The 21,259-nt window shown below is 42.5% G+C and overlaps 1 protein-coding gene across 3 annotated transcripts in view; it reads left to right on the forward strand.

The window, feature by feature from the left end:
• Window positions 1–21,259, forward strand: part of UNC80 (unc-80 homolog, NALCN channel complex subunit) — a 168,147-nt gene that overhangs the window by 64,839 nt on the left and 82,049 nt on the right. For all 3 annotated transcript variants that reach the window (XM_066636717.1, XM_066636718.1, XM_066636716.1), the window contains exons 22-26: window positions 1,988–2,160; window positions 8,944–9,156; window positions 12,413–12,548; window positions 18,171–18,304; window positions 20,288–20,453. In XM_066636717.1, coding sequence (XP_066492814.1) covers window positions 1,988–2,160; window positions 8,944–9,156; window positions 12,413–12,548; window positions 18,171–18,304; window positions 20,288–20,453 — 822 coding nt within the window. The remainder of the gene's footprint in view (window positions 1–1,987; window positions 2,161–8,943; window positions 9,157–12,412; window positions 12,549–18,170; window positions 18,305–20,287; window positions 20,454–21,259) is intronic.

A 21,259-nucleotide genomic window follows, 5' to 3' on the forward strand; every position in this document is an offset into this window, starting at 1 on the left:
GGCAGGAAGGCCAGAGCCTTCCTGCATGTGCCAGCAGATCCTGGAGGACCTGCTGAGGCAGGTAAGTTGGCATGGGACGTGGGAAGGGGTGGGAGAAGGGCAGAAGGGGTAGGGGAAAAGTGGAATGGGGAGGCGATGTGGGGCAAATTCAGAGGCCGAGGCACACGCCAAATCCTAACCCTTTCCAGGGTCTGATCTGCCTTCGCAGATCACTGGCACAAGTCCAAATTGATCCATGGCAGCTGCTGGGGGCTGGGCTTAACTTATGGCGCATTTACAGCACTCAGAGCAGGTGCAGGGTCAGTTGTGCCAGTTCAGGAAACAGGATCCTGCTGTTAGTTGCAACTAACTTATTCCCTTGGGTCAGTGGGAGTTATTAAAAACAAACTTCTCTATGGGTCAAAATTTTCACTGCCTCTTGGTAATCTGCACCTGCTGAAACTGAAACTAAGAAGAGAGCTAGGGCTTTCTAACTCTCCTCCAGGTTTTGTCAATCACTGTGCTTATATCAACTATGTTACCTTCTGACCAACTCATTTAAACTGCAACTTCTGCTAAGTAGAACTGTACAGAAATGTTAGAAGATCATCCTGGATCAGACTAAAGTCTTATCAAGTCCTGGATCCTGTTTCCAATGTGTGGCTAGTATGATGCCTCTGAGATCACCGAAAAGACAATGAAGGGGAGAGAGAGAAAGAGAGAGAGAGGAAGAGAGAAGTTCTATGCATTTAACTACAGGTTCAGTCTCCTTACTCGTGAGAATTCTTTCCCAGAACTCAGTGGATGGCAAAAATCACATTAAAGCAAGTCCATTTAAAAAACAATGTCCCTTTGCTAGGCGATTTAAGAACATAAGAACAGCCCCACTGGATCAGACCATAGGCCCATCTAGTCCACCTTCCTGTATCTCACAGCGGCCCCACCAAATGCCCCAGGGAGCACACCAGATAACAAGAGACCTCATCCTGGTGCCTTCCCTTGCATCTGGCATTCTGACATAGCCCATTTCTAAAATCAGGAGGTTGCAGGTACACATCATGGCTTGTAACCCGTAATGGATTTTTCCTCCAGAAACTTGTCCCCCTTTTAAAGGCATCCAGGCCAGATGCCGTCAACACATCCTGTGGCAAGGAGTTCCACAGACCAACCACATGCTGAGTAAAGAAATATTTTCTTAAAATTTAAAAACAGCCTTGCTTGCCTTTGTGATGTAAGGTAGACAGTTCATCAATCAGTCTCCCTCCGGGCACTTAGAAAGGCTTCACTCTGACCCAGTGACCCCTCCCTTCACACAGAGCACAGCGCTGGGAAAGAGTGCAAAATGATTATCTTTCTTTCACGTGCTCAGGGGAAAGGGAGGGGTCGCTTGCCTTGGAGTGAAGCTGTTCTAAGTGCCTGGAGAGAGAATGATTGATTGATTGTCAGCTGGTTGCCCTCTCTCGCATTAATAAGACTATTGTTAAATGACTTTTTTCCTTTAATTTAAAGGGCCCTTCTTATCCCATTGAGATAGAACTTGGGGTGAAAAATCTGTGGATAATTAGTTTATACCTGTACGGAGAGAGTGATCCACATATTTGGTCTTTTCAAGAAAACCCAAGACAAACAAAGGCAAACAATAGCTCACACTTTGATTCTGCAGTGAGGTAAGATCCCTGGAAAAAACACACATTGACAATGAAGGTATCAGAACACTTCTGATTCATAACCAGAAAACCCTAATCCTAAAACTCTTTTATTGCGGTAAGTTGGTATTTACTGGCTCGCTTTCTATGAGATTTTACAGATATCACTGTGGCCACTGCCTATCAGGGATAATCATCATGCATGCCTCAATCCTTCTGTTAGGCTTGGTGGTCATGCACAGGATAGACAGGTAGGGACCAGGTGTGCCAGGATATTCTATGAGCCCATTTTATGTTTAAACTCTTGTGTGGCCCTTCTCTTTCCCCCTCTCCCACAACCCCCTTCTGTACACTCTTTGAAGGTTGCCAGACTTATGAGGATCACCTGGCTACCAGCCAAGAAGGAGGCAAGTCCAAGAATGTTGTAAATTTGGGAGCAATACGACAAGGCATGAAACGCTTTCAGTTTCTCTTAAACTGCTGCGAACCAGGAACAATCCCTGATGCCTCTATCCTGGCAGCCGCCCTTGATCTTGTAAGTCATTGCATGAATGCTCATGAATGCTGTTCATAACCAATAATAGTGCTGGGATATACAGTATCGTATCCATTAGTTAATAGCAGTTGAAAGGGAACAGAGAGAAACAACAAGGAAAGTATGATAAAGCTTTGCATAGTAGAATTAACAAACATGTTTTGTCTGTGCATGTCATAATGGATAGAATATTAGATTTATGTGCACCAAATGGAAACAGCTCTTTTAATGCTCCCATTTCTTTAAGGCTCCACATTTCATGACTCTATTTACTAAGCCTTTCCTTTGAAAATGCCTTGTAGTCATAAGTTTAGAATATAGGATTCAACTATCAGAATTCCTTAGAGAAGTTCAGCTGATGGTCTGAATAATTTAAAAAAAAAAAAGTCATAACTCTCTAGTTACTTAGTAGGAAGAAAAAAAACAGACTTCAAAGCATTCTGTTCTATGACTTATTTATAAAATGGTGATTTGTGGATCCAAGGCCTAGATGATCCAAACTGAGCATTGATTGCAATTCAGTCTCTGCAGCTGCTTCATCTTTATACATCTTGCTTTCCTCTCATCTCACCCACCCCTAGAGCACTCCTTGCCTATGATTGGCTTTACAGTGATTGCTAGTCAGAGTAGGACTTTGTATTAAAAACATTTTACGTTGCATGGCGATATATTTTTGGGTATTTGTATATATGTGTGCATGGTGTTTGCTTTTCACTAACAGTTTTTGTGTCAGCCCAACTTCTTTTGGACGTTCTAAAAACACATTTCTTTGAGTCAGTTTCTGTCAAGCAGCAGCTAGATTTCTTTGCCCTTGGGATGGTGTAAAGCAGTGGTCTCTAAAGTGGAGACTGTTGTGTGCTGATAAAGGCTTCCCCGGCATGGGCGGCGCTTCCCCATCGCTGGGGAGCCTCTGTGTGCCTCCATTCTTCACCGTATCCAGTTGCTTCTGCCCAGAAATCTAGCACAAAGCCTGCTGAGGAGTCAGAGGCCAGAAGCGACTGGACACAACAAAGAATTTGGGTGCACAGAGGCACTTTGCGGAGGCTACCCTGTAGAATGGTAAGCGCCATTCACGCAGGGGAGGGCTTAGGAAGGGTGCCAGATCTGGTCCTTAGGTCAGAGTCTGGAGAGCCCTGGTGTAAAGCAAGGGATATGTCAGTGGATTCCTTTTAAAAAAACAAAAAACCTCTTGCTTCCATGCAGCACATGCAGGTCCTTTCCTGCAACAATGCTGGGTTCAAAATGTTTCTAAGACTAGCATTTTGAGGTGGATTAAGGCAAGCATCTCTCTAGCTTATGTCTTTGGCTTCCAGAATTGCTAGACAGATCACAGCCCCATTCCACATGCAATGCCTGCGCCTCAGCATTTACTATGTTTGCCACAAACATTGCTTTCTCAGAAATTTGTCAGGCTGTCACATGGTCTTCTATCTTCCATCCAGTGCGGTATTACAAAAAACATATTCCTCAGCAGAGGCCTCTTTGGGGCTGAAGAGTTCTTCAGCAAGTAGACTCAACCTGATAGTCGTAGAGCCTTTTTTTTTTTTTTTTTAACTAACTGGAAGTGCTATTCAGAACTCCAGTCAAGGATACCTTCTTCCATGTTGAGTGATGAGTTAGTTAAACTGTTTCTGGATTGTGCCACTTCAGATTGCAGGTGATATTATAATATTAAGGTATAATAATAATAATAATAATAATAATAATAATAATAATAATAATAATAATAATACAGGTATTTATATACCGCCTTTCTTGGTCTTTATTCAAGACTTTATTCAAGGCGGTTTACATAGGCAGGCTTTTTAAAATCCCCATAGGGATTTTTACAATTGAAAGAAGGTTCTTTCTTTCAAGAACCACAACATTCAGATGTTTCTTTCTTGATCTGGTCGCACATTCTGGCCTCCATCCTCCCAGGCTCAGAGCAGATGGAATAGCTTGGCTTCAGCTTGTCAGCTGCTTCAAGGTCGCACGGTGCCGGTGGCCTCGAACTGGCGACCTTGTGGATGTTATCTTCAGGCAAATGGAGGCTCTACCCTCTAGACCAGACCTCCTAATAGATGAGGGATTAATTTTACTTAATATTATTTAAAGTTTATACACCATTTATACTCTGGTGTCTGTCCAAAGCTCAAGTTAGTTTCCAAGAGAACACAAATGGAGGGCAACAGCTTGTTGGGCAGCCCAATCCTAAGCTGCCCGGAGCATGGGGCTGCCATGGCATCCAACATGCAACCAGGCAGCTGCCACCGCCTCCTTGGGAGAAGGGGACTTTCGTCCCCTTTCCCTGAGTAAGGGAAGTAGCTCCGCAATGGGGCTACTTGATTCTGCAGCAGCTCTTGAGAGAGTCCTGTATTGGACAGTGCGGTCCAACATGGTGGAACTGAGCTCCACTGGTCTGCCCCCTCCCCCCATCATGCCTCCTTCCCACCTCCCCTCACCCCAGAACACCTCCTCTCCGCCGCCTCCCACACCCTCACTCACCTGTCTGCCGCCAGGTGGTCTGGGCAACTGCCGGGCGGCAGAACATGGGCCCAGTGCTGGAACTGGCCCAGCTCAGGCTTGTACTGGGATAGCTCCAGTGCTGGGCTTGCAAACATGCCTTATAGCACATTCGCAACAGTGCACAGCAGTGGTGAGCTGGTGTACAGTGTTCAGGATCAGCCCTAAGTCCACACAGTGAGCTCATGCCTTTGGTGTGATTTCAACCAGGAACTCTTCAACTGGCAATTTATACTCTTAAATATAGAAGTAGTTAAGTATTTATCTTATATGTATATAAATATATAAATATAAATGTAGGCTACTATATCACGAGCTTTGGTTGGCTTTTGGAAAGATGGAGGAAAGAAAGGGTGGGATGTTGTCAGTGAATTGGACTTGGCCAGTTACTCACTCATTCACTACTTCTCACTGTGACCTGTGAACAAATTTTAAAACCAGCCCCTAAGATATGGGGAGTGAGCCACTGCCAGAATTCTTCAACAGACACTGCAAGTAGGGGTATCATTTAGGCAAGGCAACCCCCCCCCCCCGCCCCATGTTTCAAGCCATGTGTTATGATTTTCCCCTCAGGAGCACCTGTTTAATCCTGAAGTACAGAATGTATTAACCAGAATAAATGCTCTTAAAATACACCTCGTGTCTGCAACATAATCTTAAATATATTCAAGAGCAGGCCTTTTGAGCCTTGCTGTGAATGTTGTCCATGCTCTCTTTGACACTGAAATTTAAAATGGCACCCCCAATTGCAGGATCTTCGGAACTCAGGCAGTTGAATTGAGAATATTTTCTTTACAACTTTATCTTTACAATACAACTTTATCACAAGTTCTGTATTGACAACTGGAAACCTTGTAGGATGTTGAAGGTGAAGGAAAATGAGGGAATATACATTTTCTTTAAAAAAAATCTGATTTAAAAGACATTGCAAAAGTACTGCAATGGAAGAAATGGGGACACCATTTTATAAACAGAATTCTAAAGGAAGCATTTGTCTTGTTACAATTTTGCTGCCATGTTTTGCTTTTGGTTCTGTTGACAGTGAACGTGTGGTAACCTCTGGTTCTTTGCAGCTAAGCATCTCCTGGCTGATTCATTTCTCCTCATTTTGTGATGTGTTTCTGTGTGGTGTGAATTCATCCCTATCCATTCTGTCACACATCTTCATCTTTCTCTTGCTGCTTCTTCAGATTGCTCTGGGCATAAGGTAAGCTATTGCAGAGTATTTGCATAATACTCTGCCATTCCGCATGCTAACTATCTCTGAGCATAAGGTTTTATAATATTTGGTTCTGTTTAGAATGGGATTGATGGAACGTTACTTCATGAATCCCTCTTGTCTGAGAGAAGTCTTTGGGCCTGACATTCTGCTGAAACTGGTTACACAATCCATGAACAGAGGGCTCAGGTTGCCAAGCAACAAATCTTCTTTAGAGAGGGTCTGAATGGTAGATGACTAGGAAAGATCCCTAATGGCATGAGCCTGATGTGAGAGAGATATGGTCTGACCAGGGCTCCTCATCTTATTTTTGCTCATTTCCTTCTGTGGCCCCCCCTCCACAGAGCCACTGTTAGCTGGAAAAAAAACCACTTTACTATCTGCTCTGTTTATTCTAATAATTGGTTCTTTATTTCTAAATAAGAAAGAAAATTCTTAAGGACACAATGTACAGCAGCAGCAGCAGAAGGCCTGCTAACAAAAAATATTCTGAAAATTGGCACTTTATTCAGGCTGTGTTCTTTTTGTAGACAGGAGCATTGGCAGATGTTTCCAGCATGCTACTAGAATGCTTCCAGTTAATTTAATTTAAGAACAACAAAATGGCATCTCCTCAATGAAATCAATTGTATGGAGGTTGCCATGTTGTTTCCACACACACTCTGTATACTGTGGGGGCTGCCATATTTTATTATTATTTATTAACAGTATTTATATACCGCTTTTCAACAAAAAAGTTCACAAAGTGGTTTACAGAGAAAACTCAAATAACTAATGGCTCCCTGTCCCAAAAGGGCTCACAATCTATAAAGATGCAAAAGAACACCAGCAGACACTCACTAGAAAAGACACTGCTGGGGTGAGGCAGGCCAGTTACTTTTCCCCTGCTAAAAAGAGGAGCACCCACTTGAAGAAAGTGCCTCTACCCATTAGCAGGGGTTAACTGGGTTAATTTTTGACAGGTTCCTCTGTTCTTTAGGTAAGAAAAAGGGAGAAAGTGACAGAAGTATAGAGGCAACCATCTTTTCTAGCTTTGAGCTCGCTTGGAGAAATTCTAGTGTGGCTAGCACACTGGAACCTAAAAAAAGAACACAACCCAAGTGCACTGGAACCTTAAAAAAAAAAAGCTCTCTAGCACTTCTAGCACTAAAAGGTGAAAAACGATTGCAGCCTCAGTGTGATTCTTGTAATACATTCATCATTCATCATTCAACTGGCAGTTAAGTTTGGGTGCCCACCTCAGAAACTTACTGTGCCCTTGCAATGTTCCATTTTTCCCTGTGCCCTCCTAAAAGTATGGCATGGTCCCATGGGGGGCATTTGGCCAACACTAAGAACCAGTACTCTAGAGAAGCATTTTTTAAACCTTTTGAATTTGTGGTCCTCTGCTTTTTGAGCTCCCCCAGTCAAGTGATATCTCCATCACTGAGTCTTCACACATAGTCATGTGTATGCAGCTCAATGTTGTGTGCCCTTGGATTGGGACATTAATCAAACCCCAACTTTGTATTTTTTAATAACCCGCCAACCAGTACAGTCAGAGAAATAGAAGGCAGAACCAGGAGGAGCTGAAGTGTCCTGAAACTTCCATACTTTCCCTGCTTTACTGCGGTTTCTAGCGATACCATAGTCTTTCGAGACTGACGGTTGCCAACAACATTCCTATGGTTAGCATAGGAACTTGGGTTGCTGTGGTGTTAAAACTCTGCTGATGGGCAAAAAGGGCCCCTGGCTCTGCCTACTGAGAATCCTCTCTATCTCTAGAGCTTAGCACTTCCAGGTGACCAGTACTTCCTCTTCTCTCACCCTCCCCAAAGTTGAAAACCACTGTTCTTTAACAAATGCAATACATATATATAATGACATGGGAGATTCGAAGGGGGCAGCAAATCATGTTAGCTTACAAATTCATCTACAAAATAGCTCAGCAAAATGGTGGGTGGGTGAGTGGATGGATTTGCAGCTAGAGCTAACAGAGGATGATTGAGCCAAGGTCTGTGGAAAAGTCCCTGCCTCAACTATCTCCGTTAACTTTGGGTATAAATCACCTTCAAAAGCAAACAAATAAGTACCGGGATGGTAGGTTCTACGAGAGCGGTTACACATAGCTTAGTATTACTCACACATGTGGTGGGCTTGCCACCAAGTACAGAATTTCTGGCAAAGTTTTTTGTCCTCCTATTTTGCAGGGAACACTAAAGTGAATTAATGCAAGCATTTGGCTTTGCTGCACCAGAAGGGGGAGTAAGAGCAGCAATGTGCACTGATAGTGTGATTTCAACATATGCCTGTAGCTGCTGAATGTGTAAATGCAGACCACAGCGGCAAACTGAAAAGCAAGTCAGTTCTAGATGTTGAACTGCAAAAGTCTGTTCACTTCTTGTTATCAAAAACTTTTCAGAATGAATCATGATTGCTCAGGAGAGAAAGGAAAAAAGTGATTTCCTGACAACATGCGTCTGTTTATTAATTGGAATGATGTTATTTTTCACTCATAGTAAAGACTGCAAAGGCATGTACAACTGCCTTGAATGCATGTGTGAAAGTGCATGTGTATAAAATCTACATATATCTTTGTCTCAGTTTGAGCAATAGAATGTTGTGTCTTTCATGACCAAGGAACTGGTCCCAGTTAGGAGTCTGACAGCCCAATCCTTTTCACCACCACCCTATAGCATGTAGGCAACTGAGCACGTGTTGCTTACTATGGGGAGTGGGGCAGCCAGGAGACAAATAAGTGGTAAGTAAATTCTTAACACCTTAACCAGTTCTCCCCTTGTTAGCCAATGTGGTGGCACAATAAGCAAGATTGATTTGTGACATCTGTCTTACTAGAATTTTCTTCTAACAGGATTATCGTGCATACAATCTAAGGCTGCAATCCTAACCTCACTTTCCTGGGAGAAAGTTCCATTGAACACAATAAGACTTACTTCTGAGTAGACCGGCTTAGAATTGGGCCATAAGTCCTGTCACGCTGATTGTATGAATTGGCGCTGCATTGTTTTAGAATTGTTTCTTTTTAGCATTGTAAGTGACATTTTTCCGATATATTCTAGGAGGCACCGGTGGTGGCGAGAGCTGCCCTTTTCCTAGAATGTGCTCGCTTTGTTCACCGTTGCAACCGTAGCAACTGGCCAGAATGGATGAAGGGACACCATGTGAACATCACTAAAAAGGGCCTTTCTCGTGGACGCTCTCCCATAGTAGGGAACAAACGTAACCAGAAGTTACAGTGGAATGCAGCCAAGCTTTTCTACCAGTGGGGAGATGTAAGTTTGAGTTTTCTTTCTTATAAAAGTCAGTAACCTTATTCAGCAGCATTTGTGTCAATTTTCATTATTCTAACTGTTGTTTTTCTATTCCTAGTTCAAAGTGACTTGTCTAAACTTTTAAATGCAGCAAAATCAGGGTTGTGATTGAAAATCTTTGATTACTTGAAGTTTTAAGTTAGCAACTCTGGGAGTTTTATTTCTGTTGGCTGGAATAGCCAGGTTTTGTTTTTTTTTAACATCTTGTGCTTTTTGAGTAACTCTGCTACTGCATTGGACACTACTGAAATGTACTTGCAGAATATCCTAGGTCCTAGGCTATCACAAAAGTTAGTCAAAATTTGTATTGAAAGAGAGCAGTCTATCTGGATACCTATAAATATTTTAGTGGTTCATATGCAACCTAAGGGCTTGTTTTCACACTGGCCACAGCCCAGTGTTAGTAACCAGAGTTTATGCTGAGCTTGTATGTGTGTTCTTCCATTCTTAAAATTGATGCTAAACTTAGAGGCAAATCCTGTGCTGACAAAGAAGAAAAACTACTCCAGTCATGACAGGATACATTGTCTAAGAGGCTGAGGGCTGTCGTAAACAGGGGGGGGGGTTTGGAGACTTAGGGTTCTTGGTTTTTTGAACCTTAAAACCCTCAAGGCCCCTTGCCCGGTAGTACTGCCACCACCCTGTACGTGCCAGTGCCTTAGTCCAGGGACACTGAGACCCTCTAGGCTTAATACTATCCCTTGCAAGCACTGAGCTCTTTCTCTAATCCTCAAGTTACTAGACCTCAACGAGTACTTGGTAGCTTGCTGAACGGCTAGGCAGGATTCTGAACCTTTGTTCCCAACAGACAATGAAACAACTTAATAAAAAATATTTTAGTTTATTAAGTACATAAGGTTACACACTCTACAATAAGGCAGCAAATGCTAGAGGCATAAACATCTAGAAAACATATCAGCAATAAAGTAATAAAGCTAGCTGGCTATCTCTATTAATACCTATCTCTCACCTGGGTCAGTTACTCTTGCAGATCACTTAGCTCCAGGGCTACCTATGGGGCCATGTGCCCATGATGGATAAAGGAGCTTACACGCGGGCAGATCGTCGTACCCAAAACTCTCTGTCCAAAAGGGAACTCCTAACACACACCCCGGGCATTCATTATTATACTTCTTATGGTAATAGTACCGAGGTGACTTCATAATTTTTAGACTGTCCAGTCAGAACCCTTGATGAACCTTCTCGAAGTTGGCCTGGTTGCTAACCCCTCATAGTTCTTACCCCTCCCAACTGAAGATCCACAGCTGCACTCAATCACCCTTGCTAAGGAGACTCTCTGTCTGCTGAGGTGCCAAGCACTTCAATTGGTCATAATTCTTGTTATCTGTCCTTCCTGGCCACCAAAGGAGAGACAACACATTCCTTCCTCTTTGTTTATTTACCCACATTCCTGCAGTTGGGAACTCCTAGCAACTTCTCAGTTACGCTTTCTTAGTTTGGTTCAGGCTTCTCATGCCAACTTGGGCCTGACATGGACTTATTCATGACAAGGGCCGAATCCTATCCAACTTTCCTGCAGATGTTCGCCATGCCAACAGGGTATGTGCTGCATCATGCAGTAGGCAAGCAGCCATGGAGGCCTCCTCAAGGTAAAGCAATACTCAATCCCTTACCTTGGGGCTGCATCAGTGCTGGAAAGTTGGATAGGATTAGACCCTAAGGACCCAATGCTATTCAAGTTTTCAGTGGCAATGCAGCCCTGAGGTAAAGGAGCAAATGTTCCCTCACCTTGAGGATGCCTCCATGACTGCCTGCCACCACCACCACACGATGCAGTGCACCTGTTGGCACAGCACTGGATGGTTGGATAGAACTGGGCCCAATCCCATCTTTCCTCAACTGCTGCTGCAGCCACTCCGGAAAGGTAGTTGTGTAACTGCATGATTTTGCAGAGCTCATGGAGACATCTCAGAGAAAAATGCAGAATTGTACAGAAACAGTAAAGGCAGCTGCAAAGTGTTAGGTAAGAACCAGGGTATGTCCTACTTCAGAGCAGGGTGCAGTCAAACATGCAGACACAGCAGAGTCTTCAATTGCAATTGTATTTTGAGTACAGAGTCATACGCAGAATTGTTAGAGCAATCCAGGTCATACACATGTAATACAGCAATTCAGAGTTACCTAGCTATAGTCCAGTTTCCTTAAGGCAAAGTCAAAGTCAGTCAATGGTCATTTACAGTGTTTGTTCTGAGAAGGCCTCCAGCAGTAGCTTCACAGTTCACCCACTGCCAAGGTGGAACTGCATGGAGAGGCTTAAATGGGATTCAGCACCCAATCTAGTTTTTGCCCGGTTAATTAGGGCGTGGCTACACAGGTGTTCAGGTAATCATGCTATCACAGCTTTTTACTGCTTGCCCTGAACCAACTGTTTGCAACCAGGCGTGACTGTGCCAGAGCAAAGAGCTAACACAAAGTAGTTGTACCAAGTGGAATGGACAAGTTAGGACGGGAACATAAGGGAGGTCACACAGTCAGACCAGCACGGCCTGTAGTTGGCAACTACAGGGGCTCAGTACAAGTTGAATTAAAATTTTCTAGTCCGTCTTCAGTGTTGGATGTAGTTGGATCTAACGAAACACAAATTCCAGTTACGCTTAACCTGCTGTCCAGATGTAATCTGTTGTTATATAAACTCAGAGTAAATGAAAAATGTAGAACAATTCCCAGTCTCCCAGAAAGCCTGGTGTTTGGTTACTGAACCAGCTGACTCCAGCTCCAGAGTCTCATTTTAGGAGAATGGTTTTTGGGATGATTCTCTGCACAAAGAGTGTCAGTTCTCCTCCAATATATCTACATAAACAGACTTTATTTAGCAATATAGGATCCCTAGCAATATAGCATCAAAATGTTATTTTTATTTAGCAAATTATTCATTTAGCAAATTTTTATCCTGGCTTCCCTTCACATAGTGACTGCCCATTTTCTACCAAATACAGCTGTAGCATTATGACTAAAACTATTTATCTGCTGAGCATGCATCTTTTTTTTTTGTCATGTAACAGCCAGAATTAACTGTGTATGTACCATATGTAGTAATAAAGATCTGTGTTGCTTTTCCCCATTACCATATCAATAAAACCAGAGCTAGTGTGACACTGAGTAAGATCTCTAATAGTGTTTTGCTACCCTACCTATTTTTTTTTCTACGCTACTTAAATGCCTTCATAACACTCTGTGATTTTGTTTCTGCTATCAGGCAATTGGAGTCCGTCTCAACGAGCTCTGCCATAGCGAAAGTGAGAGCCCAGCCAATTTGCTGGGTCTCATTTATGATGAAGAAACCAAGCGGAGGCTGAGAAAGGAGGATGAGGAAGAAGACTTTTTAGATGACAGTAAGGAGACTCCCTTTACTACAAGAACCCCCGCTTGTAAGAATCTCTGCTTTAGGAACACTTAATTCTTTTTATTTTTATTTTTCTCTCTTTCATTCCCTTTCCACCCAATTGTATCCCACACTTACCTTCCTTCCCTTTCTTCCTGTGCCTGGATGTAATGCATTCTGTACTGGTAGGAGCAGCAATGGCAATTTACTAAAAGGAATAGGATCCACAAACTGAACCGATGTGAAGCATTTTACTGCATAAAGTAGCTCTGGTAAAACTCTAGGCAAGGACAGCCGGTCATATGCAACAACTAGTGGCCCCAGAAGGGGATGCACTTCCAAAAAGTTGAATCCAGCAAGTTCACTGGACCTAGCTGACCGTTGCAATGCAGATACAAATGCACATCAAGATGGCAGTGATGTCTATGCTATCTGGCACCCACGAGCACAAAATTTTTTAACATCCCCCGATCCCTAGCCTCAAAAGGTGTTAGAAAGGCACTTCCAGTTTTGGCAAGAAGTACTTTTTTAAGGCCTCCAGTGGGCTATCTGAGGCTTGGGGAGTCTGTGCACAGCCTTCCTAGGTCTTGGAAGGCCTCTGAAGGGCACCCCCTGACACCCTCGGGCACAGCACCCAGGACAATGGACCCCCTGCCCCCTTTGCTACACCACTGCAAGATGGACATCTGAATCTTCACAAACTCTGTGTTCAAGAGGCCATCGCTCCATGGTAGTTCACGTGCTTTGTTTGTAAAAAGTATGTGGTTCAGTTAGTCCCCTGATATCTTCAGTTTAAAAAAGGTCTCAAGTGGCAAGTCTGGACTTTACCCTACCTGAGGCCTCAGAGAGCTGATGCAAGTCATAGGGGAAAATACTGCTCTATCAGGGCTAAGGGTTTGACTTGTATAAGACAACTTCATATGTTTAAGTCTACTTCTGCATGTGTGAATCCCTTGCTAGATTGAGACAGCTATGAACGACATTATAAATCCTTGCTATTGCAGGATTCCTTTTTAGATTATTTTGCTTTTTCTTCTTTCAAAAACATTGGTCGCTTAGTGAATAACTACATGCAATGACCATGGTCTGAAAGACAGTCCAATAGAATTTTTATTCGTGCCTCTCTGCAGTACTCCCAAGAGTATACCAAAGACATTGTTATAAACATAGCCATAGAAACCATGCAGATTGGCCCATCAACTGAGGCAATCACCCAAGGCAGTGGATTGGTGGGGAGAGCCCATTCAATTTACCTATTTGCCTGTACTGCTCTTCCTCTTCTTACTACAGAGCAGTGATTTTCAACCTTTTTCATCTCACGGCACACTAACAAGGCGCTAAAATTGTCAAAGCACACCATCATTTTTTGGACAATTGTTAAGGCACACTGCACTGACAGCAGTAGCTTGCATCCTCCAGTGGCCCTATTAACAAATGACCCTCCCACACAATTCTGAGGCACACCTGAAGGCCATTCATGGCACACCAGTGTGCCACAGCACAGTGGTTGAAAATGGCTGCTCCAGAGGTTCCCACACTGTGGGTTGCGACGACCTAAGGTGTTATAAGGCACTCACTGGGATATCATGGGATGCCCTCTGTCCAGCAGGAAGACCACAATGCGACCCTGCAAACAGCAGCAGGAGGCTTGGCATGGCAGGCAAACCTCCCCTGCATATTTTTTGCATGCTTAGAAAAGCCCACCTGTCTGCCCAGAGCTTTTTACTGCCACTGGTAGGGTTGCTTAAGGCCTCTAAACCCAGAAGTGAATGGCAGTGATATCATCATGTGACACGGAACACACCATAGCCATTCACTTCCAGATTCTGAGTACTCGTGGTCAAATTGCCATGTGTTGATTTTTTAACAGTCTATTACAATATCACGTAAAGCAGTAGTTACAACAGAGTTATAGTTACATAAAGATTATTGCTTCGGTCACGATCACAGTTTCATAACTTTTATGATTTAAATGGATCATGATAATTGGATCATGATAATTGAAAGCAGATCAAGCCATATCCCATGCCAATATAGAGTGCAGGCTACTCTAATGATCAATACACAATCCCCTCCAGACATCATCTGTTTATGTATGTGTGCTTACAGCAATGTATTGACCTATGTGTGTGTACGTACTACTGTTTTCTGCTCAACATGTAAGCCATTAGAACTGGAATCTAAAGAGGAATACTAATATAAAATACCTGGGTCAGAAGATAATTCTTTATGCATATATACAGTCAGCCTGGTGGATGCTATCTCCTCTTCATACCCAGATACTACTTGAAATTTAAAATAGGAACAAGAGTAGATGAATCCTTATCCCCAGCTATATCTGGGACACACCAGTCTAGTTACTTTCCATACTGGGCACAATTTCAGGTGTGCAATTATGGGACAGAGAAGTCTGACAATACGACTGTTCATAGAGAACAATGTGGCACCTGCAAGTCAGAGAGATGTGGGCCTCTAGAATTTGGTGCAATGTCTTTTAATTCTATCCTGCATAGGAACTAAGCAACACATTCATTATTTCAATATGACAGCTAAAGCAATGTGCTTTCAAAATTGGCCCACTGTCTGCCAGTGCTTGCATTGTCTTCCTATTGTCTTAGGCTTTCTGGAAAACAGTGGTGCACGTGGACTGTTTCAGCAAGATATTTTTATATCCATGCTTAATTTGAGGTGCCTGAATTAACACTTGGAAGAGTTGCAGTATTGAGAAGGTAGAGGTTTGCCCTTTACCAGGTCAGCCCTCTAAATATTTCGTTACCTTAATTAACCCCTTTCTTAGAAGGGCTTTTATGCTCGCGCGTTTCAATATTTTTCCCTCTTCGTATCATCTCGGCAGATTTTCCCGCATCCCTTGGAACTGCAGGTTATGCTCTTTCTGTTATCTCGAACCCAACCCATTAGAGCATATCTTGATTTATTGCCCAGTGCACTGTTCACTTGGAAGTTGTATCTAGACCCTTTTTTACAGCGTCCTACTAGGTCATTTATCGATCCCCTTTTCATTTTGTTAGGTGACAGCCAGGCTAACATTACTATAGCAGTTGCTAGTTTTTTTATCTCATATTATCAAAATTTCTCCTGCCTGATTGTTGTATTTTTGTTTATATGCCAATAAAGGTGATTGAACTTGAGAAGGTAGAGGGAGAGCTGCAATGTCTTTGTCTTCTGAATCTACAGAGAATTGACTTGGTGTTTATTTCCTTGCTTATAGTCCTGCATTTGTATGCTTGGAGTAAAGAAACATTGGATAAGTTGCTGTGAATATCTTACCCACTATTTCTAGTTTAATGGAGAAAGGCCAAAGAAGTTAGTGGTTCTGTGCAATTGCATGTTCTGGCAGCCCAATCATATCTCCTCCCCCCCCCCACCCGCTGATGCAGCCATGTCAAAAAGGCTTTTGTGGCATCATGTGGTGGTGGTGGTGGTGGGGAGGAGATGATGATGATGATGATGATAATACAGGTATTTATATACCGCCTTTCTTGGTCATCAGATTTCTCCTCAGACTTTAATTCAAGGCGGTTTACATAGGCAGGCTATACTAAATCTCTATAGGGATTTTTACAATTGAAGAAGGTTCTGTCTTTCAAGAACCACAACATTTCAGATGGATCTTTTATGATCTGATAATTCTGGATTCTGAACTGGATTCTGGCCTCCAGTTTCCTCCCAGGCTAACAAGCAGCTCCTTCATCTCTCACTTCAAAGGCAGCCAAGGAGCAGGTGGGATAACTCAGCTTGGCTTGTCAGTTGCTTCAAGGTCTCGCCATTCACGGTGCCGGTGGCCTCGAACTGGCGACCTTTGGATGTTATCTTCAGGCAAACGGAGGCTCTACCCTCTAGACCAGACCTCCTGCCTCCTGAGATTGGGAGTCTTGGGAGAGTTCCATCCCCCCTGGTTCTGCAGGCGCTCCGCTGCCGCACTCAGTCTTCCGCTGCTGCACATGGGGCCACTTCAATCTTGCTGTTGGCATTCTGGAAGTGCGCAGCTCCATGTGTTTTTGGAAGGCTATTTATGATGGCTGGAAAGCATGAACTGCCATTGGAATGCTAATTCCAACAGCGAGGAGGGGTGCTAGGATTGGGTATAAAAAAACAAGGATATGTATAGCTAAATCAGCTATGCTAATACTTCTTGCCCCAAATTTCCCCCTAATTTGCTCTTGAGTGTGGTTTTTTTGTTTGTTTTTTATTAAAATTATTTCCTGTAACAGCTTTCCAGCAATTTAATATGCAGTACATGGAAAAAGAATTTGTACTCTCTTTTTTTGATTCCACATCTGCCCCTCCCCTTCAGGCACAGACTGCATTGGTGAAGCTCAGGCGCAAGTGCAGCAATGTTATTCTTCTTTTCACAAAAGCACATCCTTGCTTTGTACATTATGTGGATTAGATAGATGCACCAAAGTAAGGTGATGATAAGGTATTGTATCAGAATAATTCTGCCTCAGTTGAAGTGCTTCACACATAACCAGGGATGAGAGCCAGGGTGGTGTAGTGGTTTGGCAAGTGGACTTAGACCTGGAAGATCCCCATGAAGCTTCCTCGGTGCCCTTGGGCCAGTCACTTTCTCTCAGCCTCACTTACCTCACAGGGTTGTTGTGAGGACAAAAGGAGGGGAGCAGCTGTGTATACCGCCCTGAGTTCTTTGGAGGAAGGGCGATATAAAAATGGAATAAATAAATAATAAAATAATAACCCATCTATACAAGCATCTATGCTTATTTGCCAAGCACCAATCTGTCCCCCAACATCCCTCCACTCTCAGCACACATACTACCACTGCTCTCCCCCCCACATACTGTCCTCTCCCTCCTCCCACTACTTAGCTGTTCCCTGGCTGCTGTGACAAGGACCTGCTGTTTCTTTTCTTCAAACGTTAATGGCATTCATCACATATCTCACAGTAGAAAAAATTCTAAGTGTTCAAGATAATAAAACATGGGCAGGAGGAGTTTTTTTTTCTTTTTTTCTCAGTGTTAATTGGCATAATACTTGCTTGGTAAACATTTAAAAATATGTGTACAGTAATAACAACAAACTCATAACTTTGTTATTCTTTCCTCACCTTGCTATTGGTCATTTTGTGACCTAGGAAAGAAACAAGTCATTTAATGGTTGCATCTCTGGATGGTTTAGTGCTGAAAGCTCCTCCCCCCAGATGGAAGGCTAGAAAGAATTTTGGTGAGGAATGGCCAGATGGAGTAAAGCAGCCCTACTGCTATGGCCTCCCCCCCATTTCTTAGGCCCAGTCTTACAATTTAAGTTTTTATTTTATTTATCTGAAAAGATTTGTATCCTGCCATGTTCAGGCTAAACACACCGCAAACATACCTCTTTCACTCAAACTCTCAGTTTCAGTGTTTAAAACGCTGGTTTTAAAACAATATTTGTGGAACTAGCACATGCTACAGGAGTATGCAAATGACATGAAGATAGAGGAATAACATACCAGGAGCAAATGACATAAAAATAGAAGGATAATGTAAGGGGGCCATAGTGTTCCATATGCAACTTGTATTGTGTACCATGTGTGGTGATGTCCATCCGTTCTTAGATCTAGATTTTGTTGTAGTGCTGTTTGTTAACAAAACCAAACCTATTTCACTTTTAGGTACTGTGAACCCCACCAAATGTTGTTGTCCTTTTGCCCTGAAGATGGCAGCTTGTCAGCTTCTTCTAGAGATTACCACTTTCCTTCGGGAGACCTTTCCTTATATGCCCAGGCCACGCACTGAACCGCTTGTGGTAAGTGAATGACAAGAAATTTTACTTGGAGACAATCTGGGACAGGGAAGGGCAAAGAAATAAACACAAGCAGCAGAATTGGAAACACAGGTCAGAAAATCAGTCAAGTAGCTGAAAGAATGTATTGATAGACTCGGGATATTAGAACAGGAGATGGACTCTAGTTTTTGGGAGAAAAATAATCTACATATCTGGCTTGGTGAACTATACACATGGTATCTAGAATAGTAGATCCAGTCTTAAATCTTGGACAAATAATTATATTGAAATAGCCTTCCCAATTTTTTTCAGAAGTTAATATTTTACAGTTTTTAGTAACTCCCTCCCTCCTGATCACTTATAATTAGAGGTGAAAGAAAATGGTTTCTGTTTTTCACAGATTTGGTGTTTTCCAAAAGTTCGAAGTGCAGAAAGCATAATGAAAGTGTAATGTGTTTTTATTCAAAATTTACATTATATATAATTATAATTGCTTTAGAAGTATACTAGATAGGTGATATAGGTGGTATAGTAGTCAGCAGATGCAGCCACAGTCATTACCCATGCACCACCCATTAAATAATAAATAAAAACCAAATAAAATCATTTTCATTTTTTGTAGATTATTTTTCAAAAATGAGGCGTGCAGAAAGCAGTATAATGTGTTTTTTTATTTCATTATAATCCTTTTCTTCCACCTCTACCTATCAATGTCTATACAGGTGGAGCATGTTTATCCACAGATTTTACATTCATGGATTTGGCTCAACCCAGGTCCCTCAGACCCAAACTAAGCCAAACTTGAGCCAAACTAAGCTCCACATGAGCCCTCCAAAAGGGACCGGAGCTGTTCTCCGGTCCCTTTCAAAAGGCTTTCTGAAGCTCGCAGAGGCCATGCTTGTCCACCTGTGGCCTCTGAGGGCTTTAGAACGGCTCGTAAGAGCAGAAAAATGTGACTTCCGGTTTCCTTTGGGGCTCCCCCAGGCCTCCCTGGGACTCAGAATGTGTCAAAAGGCATAAAAATGTCACATCTGGTTTCTCTTGGGAAACTGGAAGTTGCATTTTTTTTTTTTTTGCTCTAGGAGTCATTCTGAAGCCCACAGAGGTTGTGGGCAGACATGTGCAGCCTTTGCAAGCTTCAGAAAGCTCTCCAGAGGTGACCAGAACACAGCTCCGGTCCCCTTTGGAGGGCTTATGGGCCAAAAATTGCAAATATGTGATTTTCAGTATCTGTGGGGGTTCGATAACGGATCCCCCGTGGATGCCAAGACCCCGCCTGTATTATGCCAGAAAAGACATAAAGGTTAAAAAAAGAACCAGTTTCTATTCTAGTCTACAAAAGCTTACTTGCCTGGTCAGCTGGAAGCTGAGCCTTGCTATAGTCAATCAGGAAGATGCTTTTTTCATCCTTGGTTGCATCATGATTGTACTAAGAGGGAGAGAGAGGATGCAGAATATCATGTTGAAGGATTTGCAGGGGGTGACTGGCTACCCAGACATGTGACATCATCTTAATATAAATTCTATTTTGAAAACCCATCTATTTAATTTCTTTATTTACTACTTTTATATCTGCTTTTCTCCTGAGGGGCACCCAAAGCACCCAAATTTATTGAGGATTTTTGTTGTTGTTTGTTTTGCTATCCTAGTGGCCTGGGGCAGATTGCATTATAGTTTTATCTCAGTTTTATTTTCACAACCAACTTTTGAAGAGATGAAGCAAAGAAGCTTATACGTACAAAAGTAGAAGATAAGGACAAGACAGATACTGGAGATCCAGCAGAGTTATAGGGCAAAAACGAAAGATTTCTGAATCTTGTTACACAAGATAAGTAAGTGAAAAACAAGGGAAATGATCAAGCTGACACATTAACATTAACAGCCCAATCCTAATTAAATTCTCAGCTAAGCGGACGGACTTCCTCTGAATTTAAAGCTTGTGTACAAAAAATACTTGTATACCCATGCAATTCACACATCTCTGTGGTTCGTTTGTTGTTATAGGATCTGGAGAGCTGCAGGTTGCGTTTGGATCCCGAGATGGACAGGCACAGGTATGAGAGGAAGATCAGCTTTGCTGGGGTTCTGGATGAAAATGAAGATTCTAAAGATTCCTTGCACAGCAGCAGTCATACCCTGAAATCCGACACAGGTGGTGAAGAGAAGAAAGGTTTGTCAGCTTTCTGAAGCTTCCACTTGTTCCATGTCTGTTATTTGGCCCTGGACTTTTATGTCCTAGTGTTCAAAGATTGTATTAAGAAACTGGAAGCTGTGGAGCCACACGGCTGAACCACCTCTTGGCTCTTTCTGTTCCTGGATGTGCTAAATCCAAAAGGAAAGATATTGGCACTTCAGTGCTAAGCACATTTATGTGGAGGAAAGCCCCCTTCACTTTTATGGAACTTACTTCCAAGGAAGCGTGCCTAGCTGCTTTGTCCTCCACATCACATGTTATTTTCACAACTAGAATCTGGTATATGACATTAAAAAGTTGATCAACTGCCTTTTTTTTTTTAAGGTATGCTTATTAAATTTAGAAGCACCGAAAGGAGTAATCCCATGCACATTTAGAGATGCTAAAGTCCCACTCATTTCAAATGCACTTAATATCAAATACTTGTGCACTGGATTACAGCCAATTTCAGTAAGACATTATAGTCATATTTTAATGTGGTGTTTATTACATGTGGAAGAGAAGAGAGGTGTTACTTTATGTTCCAAAGTTCAAGGACAGAAATTATATGACATTTGACAGAGTTCATTAGCTTGCTGCCTGAATCTATCAAAAAAATCTGTCAAAAATTTGGCTACCACATACATAAAACACATCTGCTATGTGGCTCTCAATGGCTAACCCCAAAATATGAAGTGTAATGTCAAGGCTTAACTCACTGTGGTTGCTAAAGGCAGCAAAGTGTCATTCATTGTAATGCCATCTCATGCAAAAACAAAAAAAAACCCACCCAAATTCTCATC

Source organism: Tiliqua scincoides, chromosome 1 (assembly GCF_035046505.1).
Source record: "Tiliqua scincoides isolate rTilSci1 chromosome 1, rTilSci1.hap2, whole genome shotgun sequence".
Classification (NCBI taxonomy): Eukaryota; Metazoa; Chordata; class Lepidosauria; order Squamata; family Scincidae; genus Tiliqua; species Tiliqua scincoides.